General features: G+C 45.1%; 1 protein-coding gene and 1 long non-coding RNA gene across 6 annotated transcripts in view; one reads left to right on the top strand and one right to left on the bottom strand.

Moving 5' to 3' along the window:
• Positions 1-24,489, bottom strand: part of LOC139806363 (uncharacterized) — a 281,537-nt gene that overhangs the window by 72,436 nt on the left and 184,612 nt on the right. The window lies entirely within an intron of this gene.
• The window catches only part of GUCY2F (guanylate cyclase 2F, retinal), a 60,091-nt gene continuing 57,080 nt past the window's right edge, over positions 21,479-24,489 (top strand). For all 5 annotated transcript variants that reach the window (XM_071763550.1, XM_071763368.1, XM_071763620.1 and 2 more), the window contains exon 1: positions 21,479-24,478. In XM_071763550.1, coding sequence (XP_071619651.1) covers positions 24,471-24,478 — 8 coding nt within the window. In that variant the 5' untranslated portion in view covers positions 21,479-24,470. The remainder of the gene's footprint in view (positions 24,479-24,489) is intronic.

Genomic DNA, 24,489 nt, shown 5'->3' with positions numbered 1-24,489 from the left:
TTGTTGAGTTCTCTGCTTTGTACCACATTTCTCTCAGGACTGTGGGGATTTGTTCACACTACACTGACATGAAGTAACGACCAAAAGGTCCTCCCCACACCTCTTAACTCCAGTTTTGTCTCCTCTGTAATGTCTCAAACTCTAGAAAATAGGCCCTCTAGCTAAAATTTCTCCAAATTGCTGATTTTGCCTGTAGTGAGTTAACTTGAATTAAGAAAAAACTTTTTTCCCTGTGGAGATAAGATCTCATTTTATTTCTGTACTTCTTTCCCTCACCCACATTCATGACCATGACACAGTGCCCTGAGCACTGGGATTTCTAAAACCTTCCTACCTATAGGGCGATGTCTTGTGGTTGATTCTCTTATGTCTGGATATGTGTTGGGTGTTTTGCTGCAGATTTTCCCTGTGAAAAACAATCAGTTCAAGTTTTCACCATTGTGAGCGAAAAATCTTCGGGTGTAGAAGACCTCCAAGGAACTCCACCTTTCTCTCAAAAGTGATTGGAATTTCACAGCGTGTTCAAAAGGAGCTGGGGAATAAAATAAATAAATTTAAAAAAAGGACTTTTAGAGTGGTCAGGCAGACAAAGGCTCTTGGAGGGAGGCAGTCACAAAGGTAGCAGGATTGCAGAGTCCTCATTTCCCTAGGAAAGTCGGGCAAACAACGTTTTCACTGCTTTTGATTATGTCCTGCTGTGCATTGCCATCTTCAGTCTGCAAACATCAAAAAGCTGCAGGAACCACAGGTGACATCTGATGGCTGAACAGGAGGAGATGAAACCCCCAGTAACAAGGGACCTATTTCTATCTAAATTTCCCAGGGAAAAAATGCTAGAACAGTGCTGTAGAAAATGCATAAGATAATGGGAAGCTGAGAAAACATTTTCCAGAAATTCATTTCCAGTCCCCTCTAACAATTGCCATTGAATCTTGAAATTTTGTTCTCATTTCAGTGCAAAGCAAAATAAGCATTAAATAAGGTGCCTATTATGAGTCTGAAAATGTTTGCATTGAGACCTCTGACTGTGTGGGCTGCAGAACAGGATCATGGCCTAAAAATAAGAATGGGCAGATGATGTAACCAACAGATGGTGACATTTCACAAGGTTGTCCCTAGACAGCCCCACCTCAGTGCCAGGAATCCCCACGCAACCTGGCGGATCGGGAGATGCTGTTGGAGGGGACACCTGCTAGGGGGGATGGCAAGGTGGCAGAAGTGATGTGATGGGGACTCCTTCCTCTCAAAAGAGTTCTGTTACAGGGGGTTATGTGTCAGTCGTGTTACTTGTGAGCTGACTTGTCACAAACAGTTGTGATATGAACAAGCTGGTCCCCCAGCTACTCCTAGAGCTTCATCAACCAAACCTAAAAGGAGTCACTCCATACCTCCAGAAATATTTTCTCTGAGTTCCACATCAATGGGGGAAAAATCAGGGGGAGCCTCTTGAAAAGCATCAATGATATGGGGTTTTGAGCACCTTGATCTAGTGGGAGGTGTCCCTGCCCATGCAGGGGGGTTGGAAGTAGATGATACTTAATATCCCCTCCAACCCAAACCATTCTGTGGTGCTATGATTCTATACAATAAACTTGCTGTGTCAGCTCAGATCTTGCCTCTATCGGTGGTGGAGGCACAGGTGTCACTCCCTTTACAATGCCATGGTGGGCTGAAATGGGAAAATCTGATTTCCCATATTTGTGTTTATTAGCAGCCTTGTTGAGAGAGGTGTTCAGGTCCTCTTCTCCTATTCCCAAATTCTATCCTCTTGTGTTAGCTGGACTCATCATTTCTGTCCTGACTCAGACTTCTGAGCTGGAGAGGTGTTCAGTGAAATATCAAAGAGTCACTTGTGTCATAAAATGAAAAATGATCCTCTTGGGCACAAGGTTTTCATCCAGTGCCTTGGGAGATGTGATTGTGAGGCTTCAAACCCATCTGTGAAAAACCCAGATCTAGGATGGGGAGAAACATGGCAGCAGCAGCAGTGTGAACCATGACTGCTGGTAGGATCCACAGGGATGTGTGCCCAGCTGTGTGCAAACCTGGACGTGCACAGTTCCTGGATCCAATCTCCACGGGTCTGAGGTGGGCATGGACTTGACAGCTCAGGTCTTTGATAATTGGGGTTGGTGTCTGTGGAATGTGATGTAAAAATGGTCCTATAGCCAGAGTTAATAGCCCTAACAGCACTTTTCAAACAGAGAAGTTAAGACCTCTTCTCCCACCTTTTAACATTAATGGTAGTAACTGGAGATGTCCATAACAGTCATATAAAATCCAAATTTTTGGGGAATTCTATTCATTTCCTGCCTCTTTAGAAAGAAATTAAACCACAAAAGTCTTCTCCTTTTAGAAACTGGTATCAAAGGAAGAGGTAGCCCAGAGAAGCTGTGGCTGCCCCATCCCTGGCAGTGTCTCAGCCCAGAGACATGGGCCCCCAGGATGGGGCTTGGAGCAATCTGGGCTGTGGGAGGTGTCCTTGCCCATCCAGGGGGTTGGAACTGGATGATCTTTAAAGGCACCTTCCAACCCAAGCCTTCCAACCCTTTCCCATGATCCTATGAAAGAAGATGTGTGAGAACAGGGGCACTGGGATCTGTCATTTCTGAAAGGCCAAAAGACTCCATGGTGCTCCTAGAGGAAGATGAGAACAAAACCTGTTGTCTTCAGGAAATGTGTAGGGTCTGTCCTCACAGACTCATCCAGCTAGGGCTGAAGGCAACACAGATCCTCCTCAGTTAAAAATGGGTTGGGGCAAGTTATATTTAGAGTCAATATTAGGAAGAATTTCTTTCCTGAGAAAAGAGTCAGGCACCAGAATGAGCTGCCCAGGGAGGTGGTGGAGTCACCATCCCTGGAGGTATTTAAAAATTGTGTAGATGAGACACTTCAGGACATGCTACAGTGGGCATGGTTATATAGATATATATATATATAATATAATTTTTATTTTATTTTATTTTATTTTATTTTATTTTATTCTATTATATGGGGGTGGTGGATTGTTGATGGTGATGGTTGGATGCAGTGATCTCAGAGGCCCATGACAACCATGACAATTCTGTGATTTTGTGCTATGCATCCATTCTGTACAAACAAAACAGAAAGCAGAGAAGCCTCAAAGCACTCAAAGCAACTCCCAACAATACCCATAACTGTGATGCTAGTCCAGAAGGATGCTGAAGCTGTGCCCTGGTTGATGGCCTGTGACTGCACATTGATTATTCAAGAGCAGCACTGGGGGAGGTGTCAGTAGCCACCTGGGTCCCATGGGGACTGTGGGCTATAGGGAACATGACCCAGTAGCCAGACCAGGCTGGGGTGGACCAGTGGGCTCAGAATAACCTCTGGTCATTTTGCTGCAGAGAATATAATTTGTTTCCTGGCTTTTCTGCTGCAGACCTGTGGCTGCCATTAATAATAATCATTGATTATGCCAGCATCTGATTGAGCACGAGGCCCCTTGGTGTGCAAAATAGGATAAGAATATTTTGGCAGATAATATTAAAAGTAAAAATGATGTGGGTGCATTTGGGAATGGGAAGAGGCCTAGAAGAGTGAACCAGAACCAAGTTTGAGTAGTTACCTACCAGTCACACCAGTACTCAACCTAAAGTCTGAACTGCATTGTGGAGTCAGACTCATAAAGGAAAGCAATAATTAATTAGAACAATCAGCTATGTGTGGTTTTGATTGGATGTTAGAAGAAGGTTCTTTTCCATGAGGGTAGTGGAAAAATGGAACAGGTTGCTCAGGGAGGAAGCTGAAGCCTCATCCCTGGAGGTATTCAAGGTCTTTGAGCAACCTGATCTAGTTGTCCCTGTTTACTGCAGTGGGGTTGGACTACATGACCTTTAGAGGTCCCTTCCAACCCGAATTATTCTATGATTATTCTAATTATTCTATGATTCTATGTTTTAATCACAGATTCATCCTTCCAGGTCTTGGCAAGTGCCCACCAGGGTCATATCTTCCCAAACTACTTCATTCTGGAGGAGTTTTCAGACATAACTACCATGACACAGGATGACACACAGTGGCTGGAACAACAGCTCTTAGGACTTTGTGTTAGTCAGTCATATATTTTTAGCCCAGTTAAATGCATTTAATTTATTAATATTATAGGACTGACTTGGACAAAAAGACCTATGACTAAGAGAAATGTGAAAAACTGGAATAAAATGCAAGAATGTTTGCACTGGGTCAAATGGGGGGTCCTGTCTCTGACATGTCAGTTGAGAATCTGTAGGAAAAGGTGTAATGGACAAAGATAAAGTGAATATTTCCTAACAGATTTTCTCAGCTTTACGTAGCAAGTGATTTAAAGGCTTCCTGAGTTAAGCTTGAATATGGACAGTGTTTTTGTGCAGCTACAATGTTCATATATATATTTTTAATCTATATATATATTCATCTATACATTTTTAATCATTGCACCGAGTGAAAAAGAAATGTGCCATTCCTTCCTGTTTTAAACCTGGAACCAGGAATTTCTTCATAAGATCCTTCATCACAAAATAGAGAATAATCCTTCCCTTCTCTGCACTGCTCATGGTTCTACAGAACATGATCTAAAACTCAGCCCAGTGGCATTCTGGTAACTCTCTTCCCCTGTAAATGATTGTTGTAATTTACATTTTGATTTCATTTTCAAATCAGCTCCATCCAACTTGGCAAAATCTTCTGTTGTGCTTTGTTTCCAAGGAAATATTAGGGTCAAACATAGCAACCAGAAGCTGCTGTCACTATTATTTAGCAACTAATATTTAGCAAACCTTTGCTTTTCATCTAAGCATCCCTCTGACTATGAAGCCTTTGGAGATCTGACCCCACACCAAAGCTTTGCCAACAATCCCTTTCTTTGTAATGGACCAAACCACAAAGCCAAATCAAATCAAACCCCACCAAACCTTCACATTGCTCAATACTCCACGTGAGCTCCAACTCCTGCCCTGTCTTTCCATCTCAGTGATTTGTTTCTGCTGTGCCTCCTTCTCCCTACATCCCTACGAAAAAGCATCAGACCAAAACTGATGAGTGGTTCTAATACTGTCGAGGGCTTTATTGCAGATTTGTATCCATTAGGCACCTTGAGGCTTATTAGAAGCATCTGGAAAGTTATCCATCAAGGGTGCCATCAAAGACCTCTGAGATTTCACTCCTCTCCTTTCAGACAAGCCTCTTTTAATTTTCTTTTGAGTAAACAGCTCCAAAACGCCTCTGCTTCATCTCTAGTCAAAATATCACACAAATAAACAAATCCCATTTATATTCAAAATTTTGCTTGCTAGCTAATTTTTTGTTTGGTTGGTTTTGGGGTTTGTTTTTTATTTTTTTCCCCCTCTAAAGCTGCAAAATAAAAATTTAATGATCCTCTGCATCTATTACAGACGTGTATGGAGATCTGTGCTGCTTAAATGTTAAGCATGAATGTTCACTTCATAAAGAATTGCTGCAAAGGTTTAGATTGCCCATGGAAAAAAACCCAGCAGTGACAACCAGGAGTAGGGACTTATCCTTTGCTGTCCAGAGATGTGACTTTAGCCAACAGTAAATGGAAATTCAACACTGGTACAGGCAAGAGAGGGAATTAGGAAACATAATCAATGCCCATCTCCTACATATGTGTGTGTCCTGGATTCTTTCTGCCTTCTTGCCATATGTCTTGGGTACAGATTGGGTTGAGGGTAGGCTTGAAGAGAAGGACTTCAGGGTGGTGATTGGTGAGAAGCTCAATATAAGTTGGCAGTGTGTTCATGAAGCCTAGAGGTTCAATTTTATCTTCACTTGCATCAAAAGAAGCACAGACACACACAAAAAATATATAAAACACAGACAACACAGACACAGCCAGTAAAGGGAGGTTCAACACAACAACCCCATGGGGAGCTCCAGGATGGGCACAGAGTGGTTGGAGAGCAGCCAGACAGAGAGGGACCTGGGAGTTTGGATTGACAGGAAGCTGAACAGGAGCCAGCAGTGTGCCCAGGTGGCCAAGAAGGCCAATGGCATCCTGGGCTGGCTCAGGAACAGCGTGGCCAGCAGGTCCAGGGAAGGGATTCTGCCCCTGTGCTCAGCTCTGGGGAGGCCAGAGCTTGAGTCCTGTGTCCAGTTCTGGGCCCCTCAGCTCAGGAAGGAGATTGAGGTGCTGGAGCAGGTCCAAAGGAGGCAACTGGGCTGGTGAAGGGATCCAGCAGAAATGCTGTGAGGAAGGGCTGAGGGAGCTGGGGGTGTTGAGGCTGGAGAAGAGGAGGCTCAGGGGAGACCTCATCACTCTCTCCAAGTCCCTGAAAGGAGGTTGGAGCCAGGGGGGGGTTGGGCTCTTTTCCCAGGCAACTCTCAGCAAGACAAGAGGCCATGGTCTCAAGTTGTGCCAGGGGAGGTTTAGGTTGGACATTCGAAAGAATTTCTTGATGGAGAGGGGGATCAGGCATTGGAATGGGCTGCCCAGGGAAGGGGTGGATTCTCCATCCCTGGAGCTATTTCAAAAGAGCCTGGATGTGGCACTGAGTGCCATGGGCTGGGAACCACGGGGGGAGTGGATCAAGGGTTGGACTTGATGAGCTCTGAGGTCCCTTCCAACCCAGACTATTCTATGGTTCTATGAATTGGTGTCAGGGGTGGTTTCCCTAGAACAACAACTTTTCTGCCCTGGATCCAGGTTTCCTTGTGAAGAGCTGGATGCTGTGAGCAGAGACGTCCACCCAGAGGGAGGCTTCGGATCCAGGGGTGAAGTCTGTACAATTTCTGTGCTGAACAGATGCTTTAATACCTTTCTCCCCTTCCAGAAGTGAACTCAGCACAAAGCATGACCCTCTTTGTAATTCTTGCTGGAAGCTCTTTTAGCATCAGCACAGATGTTGAAGCAGAGGGGTTATTTGCTTTCCCTCTATTTATCTGTTTTTCTGCCAAACAATGAAATAATAAGGGTTAGCACTCCCATCCTTGACTGGATGTTTACAACAAGCCATTGCCAGCTAAACAGACTCAGGGGGGGATGTGTATATTTTACAAAGCCTCAGAAGTGAAGAATGCTGAAAAAAAACCTTGCAGGAGACCATGTCCTGTGGCCAGGGAGTGGTGGCTACATTTTCCACTCTTGTCCTGGATGAAGCCATGGTAGAAACACCTGGGAATGAGGAATTATGTCTAAACAGCAAGCAGGAGACATAAATGCATCCCCATTATTGTTTCAGCCTGACTTCATCCACCCATATTTCAATGGCTCCTGTTGCCATAGCAATGGAGTGCATCACCATTTTCCTGTATTTTTCTTCACAACATTCCCATGAGTTGAAGAGGTGTTGTCTACACATCACAGATGGGAGAACAGGGCACAACAGAAGGTGTTTTAATTCCCCTCCTTTAGCACCAAAGTGACGTGGCAGGTTCATTTTGGCATCCTGGCTGATGGCAAGGAGGGAACACCAGACACTGGCACCCCAGCCCTGATGTGTCCTGGAGTCTCCCTGTTTGGAGGAGGGAGAACTGCAGAAGGAAGGTGTTTTACTGGCTAAAGGATGTCTAGGAATGGTGCTGAGAGACAACAGTGCTTGGCCAGGAGATCTCTGGAAGATGACAAAGTTGAGCACCAGTCTGGGAAAACCACATCCCTGATTGCTCAGATACAGGGGTGTTCTCATCCCCATGGATACCTGGATCTGGAGGCACCATTTCAGGGGGGAGAAATCCCTACCATTAGCTCCCATCCACCCAAGCTGGGGTGTGGTGGGACCTTCCATTTTTTTCAGTTCATGAAGGACAAGGAACTACTGACAAGAGCCCAGCACAGAACCACTAAAATGTTTAAGGGATTGGAGTATCTGCCATACAGGGGATGGCTCAGAGAAGTTGTTCTGGAGAAGTCTGAGAGGGCACCTCATTGAGGCTTGCAAATATCTTCAGGGTCCCATCAGGAGGATGGGACCAGACTCTTCTCAATGGTGTCCAGTGACAGGACCAGGGGCAATGGTCACAGATGAACACAGGAGGTTCAAGCCAGACACAAGGTAAAATTTCTTTACTGTGGGGTTGCAGAGCACTGGCCCAGGCTGCCCAGGGGGGTGTGGAGTGTCCATCTCTGGAGACATTCAGAACCTGCCTGGATGTGTTCTGGTGTCATCTACTCTAGGTGATTCTATAGACCAGATCATCTTCAGAGTTCCATTCTATGATTCTATAATTTTTAATCCCCTCTTTCTGGGCAGCAATCTTTATCTCAACCCATCACTGTCAGTAAATTGAACACCAGTTCCTGGGCATCCACAGGACCCTCACCTTTGAAAGGACAACATACTGCACTGCATGAGGAGGAAATTAATTCCCTTGGTCTTGATGTCCAACCTCCTGCCATCCTAAACTCAGCAATTACCATTTTTCCTCTCCTGTGGTTTTGGTAACATCTGGGGACAATTCCTCTGAAACATTGCTGGGCTGCTGGAGGATGCAATTTGCAGCAAGAACCTCTCATTTATGCCCCTGGCCCAGGGAATTTTGTATTTATGTTGGGATAAGAGCACTGTGGGTGGTCACTCCCCTCAGCAGGATGACAACCTGAGCACCCCAGTGCATGGTGCTTTGCCACATCCCATCTGCTCTGTGGCCACAGCACAGGGAGGACCACCCAGGGCTGAGCCACCTCTCTGATCTTCCCCTTCAAGTCTGGGCTTGGCTGCTCCCTTCTTGCATCTCCATGCCTGCCCTCTGCATTTGAGCACCCTCCTCCAAGTTCCTTTTCCTCTCTGACCGGTTTCTCTCCCATCCCACTCTTCCTAACCCAAATCCTCACGGGTCACCTCCAGTCTCTGCCCTCAGAAAGGAGCAATGGCAGCAGAAAACCCTTGGCTGGGGAGATCAGTGCTTTCCTCTTTAGTCCAAAACACCCATCTCCTTCCTCTTCTCCCTCCAAGGACCAGTGATGAGATAAACCACCTGGTCTACCCCTCCTTTCCTCACTGATGAGCCTGTAGCTCATCCCAATATTCTGCTCAGTCATCTCCTCATCTCCTGGGGATGCCAATTACAGCACTGAGGATGTGGATGGCTGTCCCCTGGCACTTGGATGGAGACCACCAGTCTGCTTTGCAGAGGCTTCCACTTGATGCTGCTGTCTGATTCACACTGAGCTGAAGTGCTCCTTGACCAAATTGCAAGCACATGAAGCACTTTCAGGCTTCTAAGAGATTTGGGCATCTGAGCAGCTGGCCTGGATCTTGCCTCAGGTGCAGCTCTCCTGTTCACACACAGGCTGGGAGATGGGAAGGGACATGTCTGGGGACAGCCACCTGTGTGGGGACATCAGGTGCCATCTGAGAGACATCTGCATGGGGCTGGTTATTGGCATGACACAGCCTATGGGAAATGCCTTTTTTTTTTTTTTAAGTCACAAGAGACCAGGTGGACACCTTGGGGACCTCTGAGGTCATTAGGGAACCAGGTAGGGCTGATTTATGTGACCACGTTCAGGTATTTACTGGGACAGGAGGTGGTCTGGGCCATTGCAGATCCAGAAGAGCATGCAGGTCCTGCATGGGGCACGTCTGACATCACACTGTTGTGTTAGACCCAGAGGACATCAAAAGATGTCACAAAAGGAGGGACAAACTCAATGTCCAAGGCCTTTTTGGGAAGCCCAGCTTCTCACCCAATGTCCATTGTTATTCATGCAAAGAGATCACTGCCTGGCCCAACTCCAGCCCCACTGCTGGGCTTCTCATCTCCTCTGGTTTTAAAGAATCATAGAATCATAGAATCCTAGGGGTTGGAAGGGACCTCGAAAGATCATCTAGTCCAACCCCCCCTGCCAGAGCAGGGCCCCCTAGAGTACATCGCCTAGGAACGTGTCCAGGTGGGTTTTGAATGTCTCCAGTGAAGGAGACTCCACAACCCCCCTGGGCAGCCTGTTCCAGGGCTCTGTCACCCTTACAGTAAAAAGATTTTTTCTGATATTGAACTTGAACCTCCTATGCTCCAATTTACACCCATTACCCCTTGTCCTATCACTGGTCACCACTGAGAAAAGCCTAACTCCATCTCCCTGACACTCACCCCTTACATATTTGAAAACATTGATGAGGTCACCCCTCAGTCTCCTTTTCTCCAAACTAAAGAGACCCAGCTCCCTCAGCCTTTCCTCATAAGGGAGATGTTCCACTCCCTTAATCATCTCAGTAGCTCTGCGCTGGACTCTTTCAAGCACTTCCCTGTCCTTCTTGAACTGAGGGGCCCAGAACTGGACACAATACTCCAGGTGTGGCCTCACCAGTGCAGAATAGAGGGGGAGGAGAACCTCTCTTGACCTACTAACCACCCCCTTTCTAATGCACCCCAGGATGCCATTGGCCTTCTTGGCCACAAGGGCACATTGCTGGCTCATGGGCATCTTCTTGTCTACCAGGACCCCCAGGTCTCTTTCACCTACACTGCTCTCCAGCAGGTCAGCCCCCAACCTATACTGGGACAGAGGTTTCACCTTGCCAGCAGCAGTATCTTAGTCTATATTATTCCAATATTATTCTATTCCTAATATTATTCCAGTACTTAAAAGGTGGCTATAAAAGAGTCCACTTATAAGGAGTCCCATGGACTTGACAGGGGGGAATGTGCACAAGATGTTCCTGGGGAGATTCCAATTGGACACAAGAGGGAAATTTTTCCCCATGAGGACAGACAGACATTGGAATGGTCTCCCAGGGGAAGTGGTGGGTTGCCCCATTTTGGGAAGTTTTGTTTCAGGTTAACAGGATGCTTATGGGTCAGAGCATCACTTTAATCATGGCTGAGGACATTCCCATTCCCTGGAGGAATGAGCTGGCTGGTTTTCAGGCATCATGCTTCATTCCATGTTTTTGTAGCCTTCCTTTGCAGCTGCAGGGTGTGGGGAAGGAGGGGTGTGGGGTGGCTACAGCTCTGACTTGCTCATTAGCCCAAGGACTCTTAGGTACAAGAGCCCTGGTGATCACCTGAGCAGGAAAAAAAATCCCACAAACTCAGAATAACTTAAAGGCAGGAGCTGTTCTAAACCTGGCATTTGGGGAGTCCTCTGAACTGTCTGTCATCCTCAGATGTTCACCACGAGGGAAATTTAATTAAAATGAAATGCTGAGAGAGTTTTGCCACTCTTCTCTCCTGAGCAGCTCATTGCTTCATTAGAGAAACAAACTGTGCTCAACGGTGGAAAAATCAAGGTTCTTTTGGACAGGAGGTCCTTAAAATATGAAAATGAAGGCATGAAAACATGTGAAATGTATTTTGCCACTAGTTTCACCTTGCTCTAAGGATCAAAATGTTGCCAGTGACAGTTTAGTCTGGATGATGAGCTGGGAAATCACACTCTGTAAAATGTGTGCCTGGGAGAACAGAAAACCCTTCTCTTGTCCAGCTCTCCTGTTTTGATTGCAAGTGCTTGTGTCTTGCAGAAATCTCTTTCCTGGAAAGATTTTCTTTAAAAGAAAACAAAAACAAAACAAAAAAAACCACCCCAAACCCCCTCAAAACAAACAACAAACCCTTGGACAGCCCAGATGCTGATGCGTTGTGTCTGATTCCCAGGGAACTGACTTTGGTGGGATTTGGGAAGGAGCAAGGGATTAGAGGACCCAGCTACCCTAGCTGGGTTATTTTCCAGTTTAACCAGTTGGAAAAGGATGCAGCCTACCAGTGAGGGAGCATGAGCAGAGTCTGTGTCAGCTGTGTTGGCTCCAAGGTGATAAATAAAGAAAATAAAGACCATGGAAGAAAGATGTGACAGAAGCCAGCAGGGCAGTAAAGTGCAACCAGATGTCAGCTTGTTTTGATCTGCTCCTTGAAGAACCAAGGAAAAAAGAAGACCAATAAACCCCCCACAGGGCCAAAGCTATTTTTTTGGCACTCGTTGTGCTGTTTGAAGCCAGCTGAGATGAAAAGGAAGATCTGGGGGTTGTGGGCTGTAGAAGAGGGTAGGAGAGATCAACACAAGGTATAGAGATGCTGGGTTTGATCTAAGTCAGCCCTTAGTGGGGCTCTGGAACAGCACCCAGGACCAGGGTGGGAGTTCTTCTGCCCTTGATGGTGTGAAAGTGGTGACCAAAAGGAGGAGGAAAAAGCACAGATGATGGACGGGAATCAGAGCTTGTTAATTGTCAGGTGATGGTTTGTTGACTTCTATCCCCCATTCTGAAGTCTTGTGGTCACACTTCTTACATCTTTGCTGGGGGGGTGTGAAATGATTTGCCTGTGGTCTTACAAAAAAGGCTGTGACAAAGAAGGAAACCCTGGAACCAGTTCTCCCACCTCCTGGAGTACCCTCCACTTCTTTTGACCTGCCTTGGTATACTGTGAAGAGCACAGAGTCATAGAATACAGGAATAATTTTGTTTGGAAAAGATCTTTAAGATTCTCAAGTCCAGCCAGTAACCCAGCACTGACAAACTCACCACCAATCCATGGCCCTCAGCACCACATCTACAAATCTTTGAAATACCTCCAGGAATGGTGACTCCATGACTCCCCTGGGCAGCCAAAGCTTGAACATCCAGGTTATTCTGCTTCCATAGCACCCATCTACCCAACTTTTTTAATCTCCCCAGACAGGAGATTTCAGAAACCAGAATAGCCACCAGCAAACTCCAGAAAGCCAACTGGAGCCTTTTCCAGCCCAGGCCCATGGAGCTGAGCTAATATGTGAAATGTTGATTCTTCCAGTTAAGTATATCCTTATTTACTTTACTCTTTTGAGGTCAATCCTAGCCCAGGACAACTTCTCCTTGGCTTTTCCACTCAACGGATAATTCTTAAGAATTGGAATAGCACCAAGATCAGAGTTTTATATTGCTGTGGATGGGCATCCTTGCTCCATCAGCAGAATACCTCATGTTTATCCTGCTCCTTGAGATCCTTCCTTCCATCCATGCATGAAATCTTTTGGCAGGTCCTCATCTGAGCAATCCAGTGCTGAGAAAAAAACATCAGAAAAAACCATCCTGCTCCATATGAGGTAGAACATGGATTGTGCAGACATCCATGGTCTTAGGGAAGAAGAAGTGATTGCTCTTTGCTGCACCTTCTGCCCTCCCAGATAACAGCTCAGGAGTGTTTTGTGCTCTGTAAAATCCCAGGAAAAAGGTAATTCAAGCTCCAGTGTCTTATTGGGTAGGACCACATGGTTTGCTTTAGCAACAGCAGCAGAAGCTGAAATGATGGAAGAAAGGAGGCAATGACTGTGTCCCTTTTCCCAGCATGAAGCTGGCAGTGCTATAAGGAAAAGGCAATTTGTTCTCCCCATTGCCTGCCCCTATTAAATCCATCTGAGAAGAAGACTCTCCTAGAACTTGAGGAAGTGGTTTCTCACCAGATCTCTCTGGTTTGCCCACCTTTGAGCTTTCCAAGCCTCACCTAGACACCCCCACATCATTTTGGAAGGTAGAAGAAGTGGCTTGGCCAGGGTTGGGCTCAGATCATAGAATTACAGAATCATAGAACTGGCTGGGTTGGAAGGGACCTCAGAGCTCATCAAGTCCAACCCTTGATCCACTCCCCCCGTGGTTCCCAGCCCATGGCACTCAGTGCCACATCCAGGCTCTTTTGAAATATCTCCAGGGATGGAGAATCCACCCCTTCCCTGGGCAGCCCATTCCAATGCCTGATCCCCCTCTCCATCAAGAAATTCTTTCTAATGTCCAACCTAAACCTCCCCTGGCACAACTTGAGACCATGGCCTCTTGTCTTGCTGAGAGTTGCCTGGGAAAAGAGCCCAACCCCCCCCTGGCTCCAACCTCCTTTCAGGGAGTTGGAGAGAGTGATGAGGTCTCCCCTGAGCCTCCTCTTCTCCAGCCTCAACACCCCCAGCTCCCTCAGCCCTTCCTCACAGCATTTCTGCTGGATCCCTTCCCCAGCCCAGTTGCCTCCTTTGGACCTGCTCCAGCACCTCAATCTCCTTCCTGAGCTCAGGGGCCCAGAACTGGACACAAGACTCAAGCTCTGGCCTCCCCAGGGCTGAGCACAGGGGCAGAATCCCTTCCCTGGACCTGCTGGCCACACTGTTCCTGATCCAGCCCAGGATGCCATTGGCCTTCTTGGCCACCTGGGCACACTGCTGGCTCCTGTTCAGCTTCCTGTCAATCCAGACTCCCAGGTCCCTCTCTGTCTGGCTGCTCTCCAACCACTCTGTCCCCAGCCTGGAGCTCCCCATGGGGTTGTTGTGGCCAAAGTGCAGGACCCAGCACTTGGCTTTGTTGAACCTCATCCCATTGGAATCAGCCCAATCAGATGTGGAATTTCTTGATCCTCAGTGGGGAATGAAGCTGGAACCCTAGAAAGTGAGGAGCAGCCCACCAGAGCAAAGGACAATTTAGGAAGGGGCTTTCCTGACCCACCTCTGTGATAAATCTCCCTGCAGCTCTCTCTCTCCCCAGATCCCTGCAGACATCCATATATCCTGGCCTGGCCATAGACAACCCAGGGGTTTCCTAGAGCATCCCAATCACTGATTCCCCTGAGCTGGACAATTTTTTTTTCCTTTTCCTCCCATGGTTCTGAGCATCCAAATTTCCCTCCCAGCAATGAGTGCCCAAGCCTGGTGTCTGCCCCCCATCCACAGCAGTGCTGGAGGGAAGAGAGCATCAGCCTGAGAGGTTTATCCCTTATCAGCTTAGGAGATGGAGGTCCTGAGGGAGTTTTAATCAGCAGAGAGACTTTCCCATCCAAAGAGAGGAAGATTCAATCAATTCCCTTAAATGGACACCAGAAGAGCTGAGATTCAGCTCTTGGGACTCCCCCTGTGCTCCCCCTGCCTGAAATAAATCACTCCCTGAGAACCCCAGGGATGTTGTGCTGGTCTCCTGCTGCTCAAGCTCTGGCTCTTCAGCCACAGATTTCCTTTGAAAGGAAAACTTTTCCAAAGGAACGTGGGTTTTTTTTTTTCACCAGGAACATGTTGTCCATCTCTCTGACTCTCTCCAGAAGGGACCCTTTGAGACAGCCACCCTAGAAAGCTCTACCAGGACAGATCAGGCTATTGATCTTTATTTAAATTTATTTAAATACATTAACATACTAACAAATAAATAAATAAATAAATAATATTTAGATATAAATATAAATATAAATATAAATATAAATATAAATATAAATATAAATATAAATATAAATATAAATATAAATATAAATATAAATATAAATACAAACACACATGTAAATACAAATGTAAATATAATGTTTATTTATAAATAAATAATAAATAAATAAATGTATTTACCAAAATAAAATTATTTAAATTTATTTAAATAATAATTTTTAAAATTTATTTCTTTATTTTTAATTTTTTATGTAGAAATTTTTATATATGTATATTTTTATATATTTTACTTATATATATATTTATTATTTATTTTTAAATCTTATTTATTTTTTGTTTTTTATTTAAATTTATTTAAATCTAAATTTAACAGTCTGCTGGCTGTCTCCTGGGACAGTGGCCTTTTTCCAGTGGTAATTTTGATTTGTTTTTTGCTCTCCCTCTAGTCTCAGAGCTTGGGGCACTTGCTGGGCTGCAGCATCCCACAGTGGGCAGAGACAGATAAGAGGGACTTAGAGAGGGGTTAACCTGGATGTGCATATTTCAGCTGAAGGGATTAAATACCTGAGGGTTTGTCTGGGACTCCTGCAGGCCCTGGGTTTGAAATACAGCTGTGTTTACACAGGGATTTATCCCTTGTCTTGCTTCTGTCAACATCTTCCTTAAATGAAGATGTTTGAAAAAAAAAGTAAAAAAAAAATCACATTGTTGGCAAGAAGATAGAGAAAAGCAATTGATTATTTTTTCCTCCTTTCTGTGGTGAGGTGAATTGCTGGTTGTTTGGTGGCAGTTAGGACTGATTGTCTCTATACCCCCCAGAGGGAAAGAAAATAGGTACCAGGGGAGGTTGTGCTCTGCTGTCTCTGGTCTTGGTTTTAGTGATGCTCAGGAGGTGTTTAACAGATGTGTGGCTCTGTTGGGTTAACTGAGGTTGAGCAGCACCCCAGAATGACCCTCTGCAACAGTCCATGTTTTCTGACCATCCCTTTGAAGGAGTCACCTCAAGGTTTTTCCTTCTGCATGACAATTAAAGGGCGCTCAGAAGATGCTGTGATCTGGAGCTGGGTGCTTCGACTCTCATTAAGTTTTGTGCAGGCTCTGGGAATGAAGTGAAATGAAAATATTTCCCTCAGAGAGGATTCTCAGAAAGGCTTTAAAGGCAGCCAAAAACATCAGTGGAAGTTCCTGCAGATTAGCTTTTCTGCCAGTCTGAAATTAGACCAGTTAATTACAAGTAAATTGAGCAGGCACTTGCCCAAGCCTGGGCACACAGAGGGCATTAGTGAGAAGGCTTAGGCAGACCATGGGCTTTCCATGGGACAGGGATTTACAGGAGTCAGCAGAACCTGGCTGCAGCCCAGTGGTGACTTTCCTGCCATACTGCAATGTAAAGAGGGTGTCAGACCTGCCAGAGCAGCCCAGAGGATGCATATATACATATATATATACATAAATATATATATATATTTATGTAACTGAAGGAGGAGAGATGAAGACATCAGGTTGCTGGAGGATGCTGACTGCTAAGACCTTCCAACTATCCATGAAAGTTCACACTGAGCTAATAAAATCATAGAATAACAGAATGATTTGGGTTGGAAAGGATCTTAAACATCATCAGTTCCAACCCTCCTGCCATGGGCCTCCTGCCCTCCCACAGCCCAGGTTGCTCCAAGCCCCATCCAACCTGGGCTGGAACACTTCCAGGGAAGAGGCAGCCACAGCTTCACTGGGCAGCCTGGGCCAGGGTCTCATCATCCTCACAGTGGAGATTTCCCTCTTAATATTTCATCTAAATCTCCCATCTTTCAGCTTGAAATCTTTCCCCCTCATCCTATCACTCCATGCCCTTGAAATGCTTCATATTAGTTAATTGTTTGATTTAGAGAATTGAGATATAAGAAATGATTGCATAGGCTGCAATAATTAATAAAATAGTCAATCAATAAAATTAATTAATTACATGGTAAAGTAATAAAATGTTTTGCAAAAGGAAGGTTTTTATGCAGTAGAAGTCGGGTGTTGAGTAGCCCAGATGCTGTCAGAAGAAGGGATTTAGGGCTGCCTGGATATGTAGCTCAGATCCTGGGGTGGTTTCTTTCTCTGCTCCTCTATGACCTTCAGTGTAACATCTGGCAGACCATGCAGAGACTTTAACAGCCTTGGCCTCAGTCCTACATGATCCAAGTCTCCATTTCTAGCAGAGTCATGGTTCCTCTTGGGTCATCTTTCATCCCACACTAAAAAGAACATGAAGTTTTGGGTCTAGTACAAGCATTTCCTATGCAGCCTAGGCTAAAATTTGTGTGTCCTCAGATTCTAAACCTTTTAATGATGCTGTTCTGCCACCAAATATTGGATAGATGCTTGGGTAGCTGGATAAGAGTTGGAATATTGTGTTGGGCAAGGTGAGAGCTGGAGGAAGATATAGCACCAGTTCTGTTTGGCTTGGTCTGTCGTTGAGCATCCAAGTTAAAAATCATTCCAGCAAACACCTGAAATCTCAGATGTTGACAAAATTATGTAAAACTCTCTATTTTCTTTTTCTAGGAGAGACCTCACGGCACAGAAGATTTTCTGTGTTAATTTCCTTCTTAAAGCCTCGGTGTAAAGGAAAAGCAGCTCAGTCTCACATTCAAACTGTATTTTAGGGGGGAAAAAATGTCATTTATCAGATCTGGCAGGATCTGGTGAATGCTGCAGTGAGGTTATGTGGTTGAAGGGAAGCACAGCACAGGCTCAGTCATCATGCAGAACATCAGCCAACCATTCATGAGTCCTTTGACGCATTTGGAAGCCTTGTTTACCATTCCACATGAACAGAGTTGGCCAAAACCCATCAGTCTTTGTCTGCCAGAAGATTTAGTATGGGTTTTTTTTATTATTTTTTTTTTCTTTTTGTTTGTTTTTTTTGGCTGCGCTGCAATGGAGTTATTTATTTTTTAAACATACAAGGAACTACAAGCTTCCTGAACTCTACAAGTGCTGGAAGGGTTTGTTGTTCCCCTCAGGTTTGCTGATAAGGCCCTCAATGAGATTCTCCTTCTCATTGAAATGCTGTGGTTCTTTTCCAGGCTTCTCTGTGTGGGCCAGACTTACAAAGCATTTTGCAAACATCTGTCTGCTTTCAGCTTCCCTGCCCATGAGAGAAACCTGTTTGGTAGCTTCAGTCCCAGATAAAACACCTGGCAATTTCTACAGTCTCCAGACATGAGCCAGACATGTCTGAAGTTTTTCTAAAACTGACATCTTTCAAGAAAAACATTTTAGAGCACATTGGGCAAGTACTTTTGCAGTTAACACCCTATGAAACATTCACAGATTACAGATTGGTTTGGTTTGGACCTTAAGGATCATCTATTCCCAACCCCCCTGCCATGGGCAGGGACACCTCCCACCAGATCAGGGTGGGATGAAGGATGGAGAATCAGCCCTTTCCATTTGCTCAGTCAGTGAGGTCAGGAGCTCATAGAATCACAGAATGAGCTGAGTTGGAAGAAACCACTTAAAATCACCCAGTTCCAACCTTGCCATGGGCAGGGACACCTCCCACAGCCCAGGATGCTCCAAGCCCCATCCAACCTGGCCTTCAACATTCCAGGGATGGGGCAGCCACAGCTTTTCTGGGCAACCTGGGCCAGAGTCTCACTACCCTCACAGTAAAAAAATTCTGCCTAATATTTCATCTAAGTATACCCTCTTTCATCTTAAAAGCATTACCTCTTGTCCTATCACTCTACATCCTTGCAAAAAATCCCTCCCCAGCTTTCCTGGAGCCCCTTCAGGCACTGGAAGATGCTCCAAGGTCTCCCTGGAGCCTTCTTTTCTCCAGGCTGAACAACCCCAACTCTCTCAGCCTGGCTCCAGAGCTGCTCCAACCTCTGAGCATCTTCCTGACCTGCTATGGAATCACTCCAACAGCTCCATCTCCTTCCTCTTTTGGGGGACAGGACACAATTCCTCCAAGTGGGGTCTCAGGAGAGCAGAGCAGAGGGGGAGAATCCCCTCCTAATATTTGAGATCAGCTTTGTGCTTTCCATGGGATGTTTAGATGGGATGCAGGGAGAAACAGGAGAGGGAAGAGGGGACGAGAGGTTGTGAGAAGAAAAGGAGCAGATGAGGATGCTGGGGTACCCCTGTACCCCATGTAAGCACTGGGAGAGGAGAGGGAAGTAAGGCAAGGAAGATGAGAGAGGACTCAGCATGAAGGAAAAGGGCAAAGAGATTCCCAGCCCCAGGAAGAAGGAACAGGACAAAGAGGTTGTGGGGGGAGATGCTAAACTGCCTTGCTCAAAATTTCCTCCCTGCTCTACTTTTGGGCTCCATCTCCTCCAGTACCTGGCTTTAACTTGCTTGGTAAAAGTCCAACCTTACTGAGCCTCATGTAAAGAAAATGATGAACAGTAGCCACTTCTTAGGCTGAATCATAGTTGGATTCTAAGAGGTCTGGAAATTTTCCCTGGAAGAGGAGCATTTCTCTGTGTGTTGCTTGCTATTTAATGAGCTTCTGGAGAGGAGGCTCTCAAACTCACCACTCAGGTTTTGATGCCTAAATAAATACACATATAAATATCTCAACTGGTGTTACAAGGCTGCTTCCTGCCAGCTCTAATACTGACATCCAAACTACCTGTCAGTGCCAGAGACTTCAGATCTCATGGCCTGCAAAATCAGCTTCCAAAATAATAATAATAATAATAAAAACCCCCAAACATAGACTCATAGAATGATATGGGTTGGAAGACACCTTAAAAATCACTTAATTCCAGACCCCCTGGCTAGGCAGGGACACCTTCCACTAGACCAGGCTTCTCCAAATATTTAGCCACTTAGGGAAAGAAATGGGCTCACTTGAACTTGATTCCAGAGGACTCTTCAAGGCTGCCCTGATGCATAGATATAGCTGCTCTGATGCAAACCAGATCATCTGGAGAAAAAAGGTTTCCATATGCTGGACTGCAGATTGAAACCAGGATAACACAGCACAGCAGGACACTGTCTCCAAAAATCCCAGCCCTGCCAAAACTTTGGGACATCAAATTCTTCTTGTGTTGCAAGCCAAGAAACTGATGTCAGATTGGGTTGAGATCAAGTTTTCTCAAAGTCACAGAGAGGACAAAATGGAGAGGAACTTGTAAAGAATTAAATGATGGAGGTTAACTAATGCCAGGCAGTGAGGCTGGAGAGGTAATAAATCTTGTCAGTCTGACTTTCCATGATTTTTTGAGTGAGTCACAAGGCTGGCATGGAAAATCATGTAGTGGTTTTGTCTTCTTAAATGCCCACAGGTTGTCATCCTGCTGAAAGGCTGTCCTGAGTGAGAAAATCAGTGCTACATAGTGTCCGTGTCATAAGGAAATTTAAAATTCTTAATATTTTGAAACAAAATAGTAGGTGAAGAACCCCCTTTGGTGGTGTTTTCTAGTGGAGCCTCTGGGAGTTCATTTTTTCCAGTGCTGTTCAATAAATGTCTCCCATTATTTGGAAGAAACAGAAATATTACTCATGAAACAGGAAGATTGGGCTGGAACTCTTACTAAATGAACAGATTTGAAAAGTATCCACTAAACTAAAACCAGAAAGGTTTGAATGTGTCTGAGAACAAAGAATTCACACAATGCTTCCAAGACAGAGGTTTGAATTAAGGAAAGCAGAGATGGGCTTGAAAACTGTGATGCTGCAACTGTGTGCGTCTGAGCTACAGAATGGAAGTGGAGAAAAATCCAACAGGTGATAAAAGATGCCATCACCTCTTTATTCTGCACTAAGAAGTGAGGTTTACTAATGGGTATAATTCTGAATAGACAAAGAAAAGGAAAATCAGATCAAGAGAGGTGATGCTCCCGTTCTACACTGCTCTTGTGAGACCCCACCTCAAACACTGCATCCAGGTCTGGTTTCCCCAATGTAAGAAGGACACAGATCTGTAGGAACAAGTCCAGAGGAGGCCACAGAGATGATCCAGGGGATGGAGCAGCTCTGCCAAGAGGCTGAGGGAGATGGGGTTGTTCATTTTCAAGAAGAGAAGTCTCTGGGGCAACCTTAGAGCTGCCTTCCAATACCTGAAGGAAACTTCCAGGAAGGGTGGAGAGGGACTTTACATAAGAATGTTCAGCAATAGGACAAGGGGAAATGGTTTTAAACTGAAGAATAGGTTTAGACTGGACCCTAAGAAAAAAATTTTTCAGTATGAGGGTAGTGAGACTCTGGAAGAGGTTGCCCAGAGTTGTGGATGTCCTGGAGGTGTTCAAGACCAAGTTGGATGAGGCTTTGAGCATCCTTGTCTAGATGAAAGGCATCCCTGCCCATGGCAGGGGGTTGGGATAGATGATCTCTAAGGTCCCTTCCAACCTAAGCCATTCTATGATTCTGTTCTCTGAAAATAAAAGTCAAAAGGGCATTAAAAAGATTCTCTATGGCAAAAGCATTAAGGAGCTGTTTATTTATTTTACTGAGAGGATGGCTAAGCTGGGAGCTGGTTACAGATATGTGTTGTGCTCCCTGTTTTGTTTTGGTTTTTTTTTTGGTTTTTCAGGCAAAGGCAGAGTGGGAACCCGCTGCAGGAACCTGAAGCCAGACACACCAGGCATGGGGTTGCAGTTTTTAATGTTGACAGTAATTAACAAGTCAGAATAGTAGATTTGAGAACCTGGTAGGTAACTTTTAATTAAGGCTCAGAGGACGTGAAGAAAGGCTAACATAGTGTTGCCATGCTGCTTTTCCATGGTTTTCTCTATAATCAGTGGAGAGATGAGGCTTTTCTGCAGGGGAAGTCAGAACAGGGGGCAAGACTTTTCCCTGTTTCTGCTGAGAAATCAGCAGTCTGCTGAGAAATCTGCTGAGAAATCAGAAATCTCCAGAGAAATCAGCTTTATTCAGAGGTACCCTGTGGTATAATTCATTAAAAACCACATTTTATTTCCAAGATGCTCGAAGAGCTCAGAGCAGAGGCAGCTCCTGGGAGGCTGCTTGGCCAGGCTGATGTGGGAGGTCAGACTGAGAGATTAGAGCACCCTCTTCTGCTCTAAAAAATTAAAGCAGAACTTTACAGCTGTGGTTTTAACCTTCCCGAGGGAAATGTTAGGGCTGGGTTAAAGCACAGGGCTCTTACTTGGGTGAGTAAGAAAGAAATTGGGAATTGATCTGATGGGCTGCAGGTAACTCATTAACTCAACAACATCTTTGCTGGTGTGGTTGGTGCAGTAATAATGGGTGGAAAAGCAAAGTTTGGAGTCCTACAACATGTCTTAAACTTTAATGCTAATGTTTAATTAATGTTATGGATGTTTTCTTCCTGGAAGTGTTCAAGGCCAGGTTGGATGGGGCTTGGAGCAACCTGATCTAGTAGGGGGTTGGGATTAGATGACCTCTGAGATCACTTCTAACCCAAACCATTCTGGGATTCTCTGAATTCCAGCTGGTTGAATTATCTTAAGAACTTATTTTTCTCAGCTGTATTATTTAGTTTCTTTGTTTATTACTGAAGCAAATCATGGAGTGCCAGGGCCTGAGCTTATGTTGCAAAGGTGGGAGTGTTACTCCCAGTCCTGGGTATCCTAAACATGGAAAAAAACATAACACAGCTCTTTGGGGTAACTCACTGTATCCCTGCCCCTGTTACTACCTGGCTGCTCCAGGGTCTTTTCTGTCACTGGCAAACAAGAAACAGAATAGAAAAGAGAAAATAATGAACATTTCAACTTGCTTGGCTATGGAAAAACACAAATTGTTAAGGGTCAGAGTAATAGTGTTAATGATTCCTATGCTGATAAAATAGACCTTGAAATCAATTAATTTTAAATCTTTCATCAGTGGGTGCCTGACCCTCATTTTTTTCAACACAGAAGATTTTAAGTCTATAAACTTTCCCTAGAAAGGAATCAATGGAGTTTTGCAGCTGCTCCAGGAGACTTTGAAAGAGCTGACCCTGACCAACATTACACTGGGCAGTGATCTTCCTGATACAGAAAGGAAAGAGACAGCAGTGAGCATCTGCTATACAGCTAGAGATGTAGGTATATTTGTGTAGGATAAATCCAAGTTTTAAATTCAGTTCAGCAAATCAGGCTCCTAGCTGCAAAATCTGTATTTCATTTCATGCTTTGATAAACACCCAGTGTCAAAACCTAATGCACCAGGAGCACACAAAGCAGTATTCTAGTTGAGGGGAGACTTTTAACATGTCTTTCAGGCACTTTGCAAATGCCAAGTAATTTGGCAATTCCTGACAACCATATTGAACCTTCTGAATCTGAGCCATTCAGGGAAATCAATGAATGGAAAGAAATGAATGAAATGAAGGGAGAAAGCTGCTCTCCCCACTGCATCTGAAAGACTTTGTGGCTTTCCATAATCATTAGTCATGGAGAGAGAACTGCTTCTGAACACACACACACACACACCAATGAGGCATGGATAATTTATATGATGTATTTGAAGTTAATACTGCTAAAAGGGTGAATTGGAAGTGGTTCCCTCTAGACCACAGGCACTGGTTTTCTGACCTCAGCTACATTTTTACAAGAGGCTTCCTAACCAGGACAGGTGTTGAGACATTCAAGATCTTTCCAGTTTTATTGCCAGGCCCATGGGGGATGGAAGGTACCTGGGAGTGGGGGGTGAGTTTTGGAGGGCTCAGCTGTAGGAGGTATCTACCCAGAGAAATAAAAAAGAAGATTTTGATACAAGTTAGAAAATCCCTGTGTGTCTCTTGATAAGTACAAGGAAGAAATGAGGACCAAGAGTTGGCAACACATGAGCAGGATGCCCCAAATTAAATATTCTGCTTACCCCAAACCTCAGGTAGCTCTGATTGTCTCTGTTGCTTACAGAACAGAAGAGGAGCTGCCATGCAAAGAGACTTAAGGAGCTGTTCTGCAGTGGCAGATCCTGGGACCTAAATCCCACTAATCCAAGGGCAGAGCTTTAAAATGCATCCCTATAATTACAAAGTTAGATATGAGGATGTCCCTGCACTGAGGCACTTCAGGGTGAGGCATCCTTGGAGCTCTGAGAGACCTTCATGGAGGGCTTGGGATGATATATCCCAAGTCAGGAAACCCTGGAAGTGAAGGATGATCCTCCACAAGGACACAGCAAGCTTTAGACAATAGTCCCAGAGCACTGACCCAGCTGCAGTGACCCATACAAGCAAGAAGTTAAAGGAGGTGGGCACCCAAGAGCACTTGCAGGGGAGGCTGACCATGCATCTCCTTCCCTAGAGGAAGGACCCACGTCTGAGAATAACCAGTGCCACCCCTGAGAAGTTGTTCTGCTGGTGGGTGACTCCTTCTGGAGGTCTCTCTCCATCAAGCTAAAGGACCTGCAGGTGCATTTACAGCAGACACTGCACTGGGATGCTCTGCACTGGGTGTCTCAGTGTTGGAGGATCCAGGATAAAAAGATTTCTCCAGTAATGAACAGGTAAACTGGTA

The sequence above is a fragment of the Heliangelus exortis genome, chromosome 1 (assembly GCF_036169615.1).
Source record: "Heliangelus exortis chromosome 1, bHelExo1.hap1, whole genome shotgun sequence".
Classification (NCBI taxonomy): domain Eukaryota; kingdom Metazoa; phylum Chordata; class Aves; order Apodiformes; family Trochilidae; genus Heliangelus; species Heliangelus exortis.
Note: the sequence above shows the minus strand (reverse complement) of the source record. Positions and strands in the feature narration are given on the sequence as shown.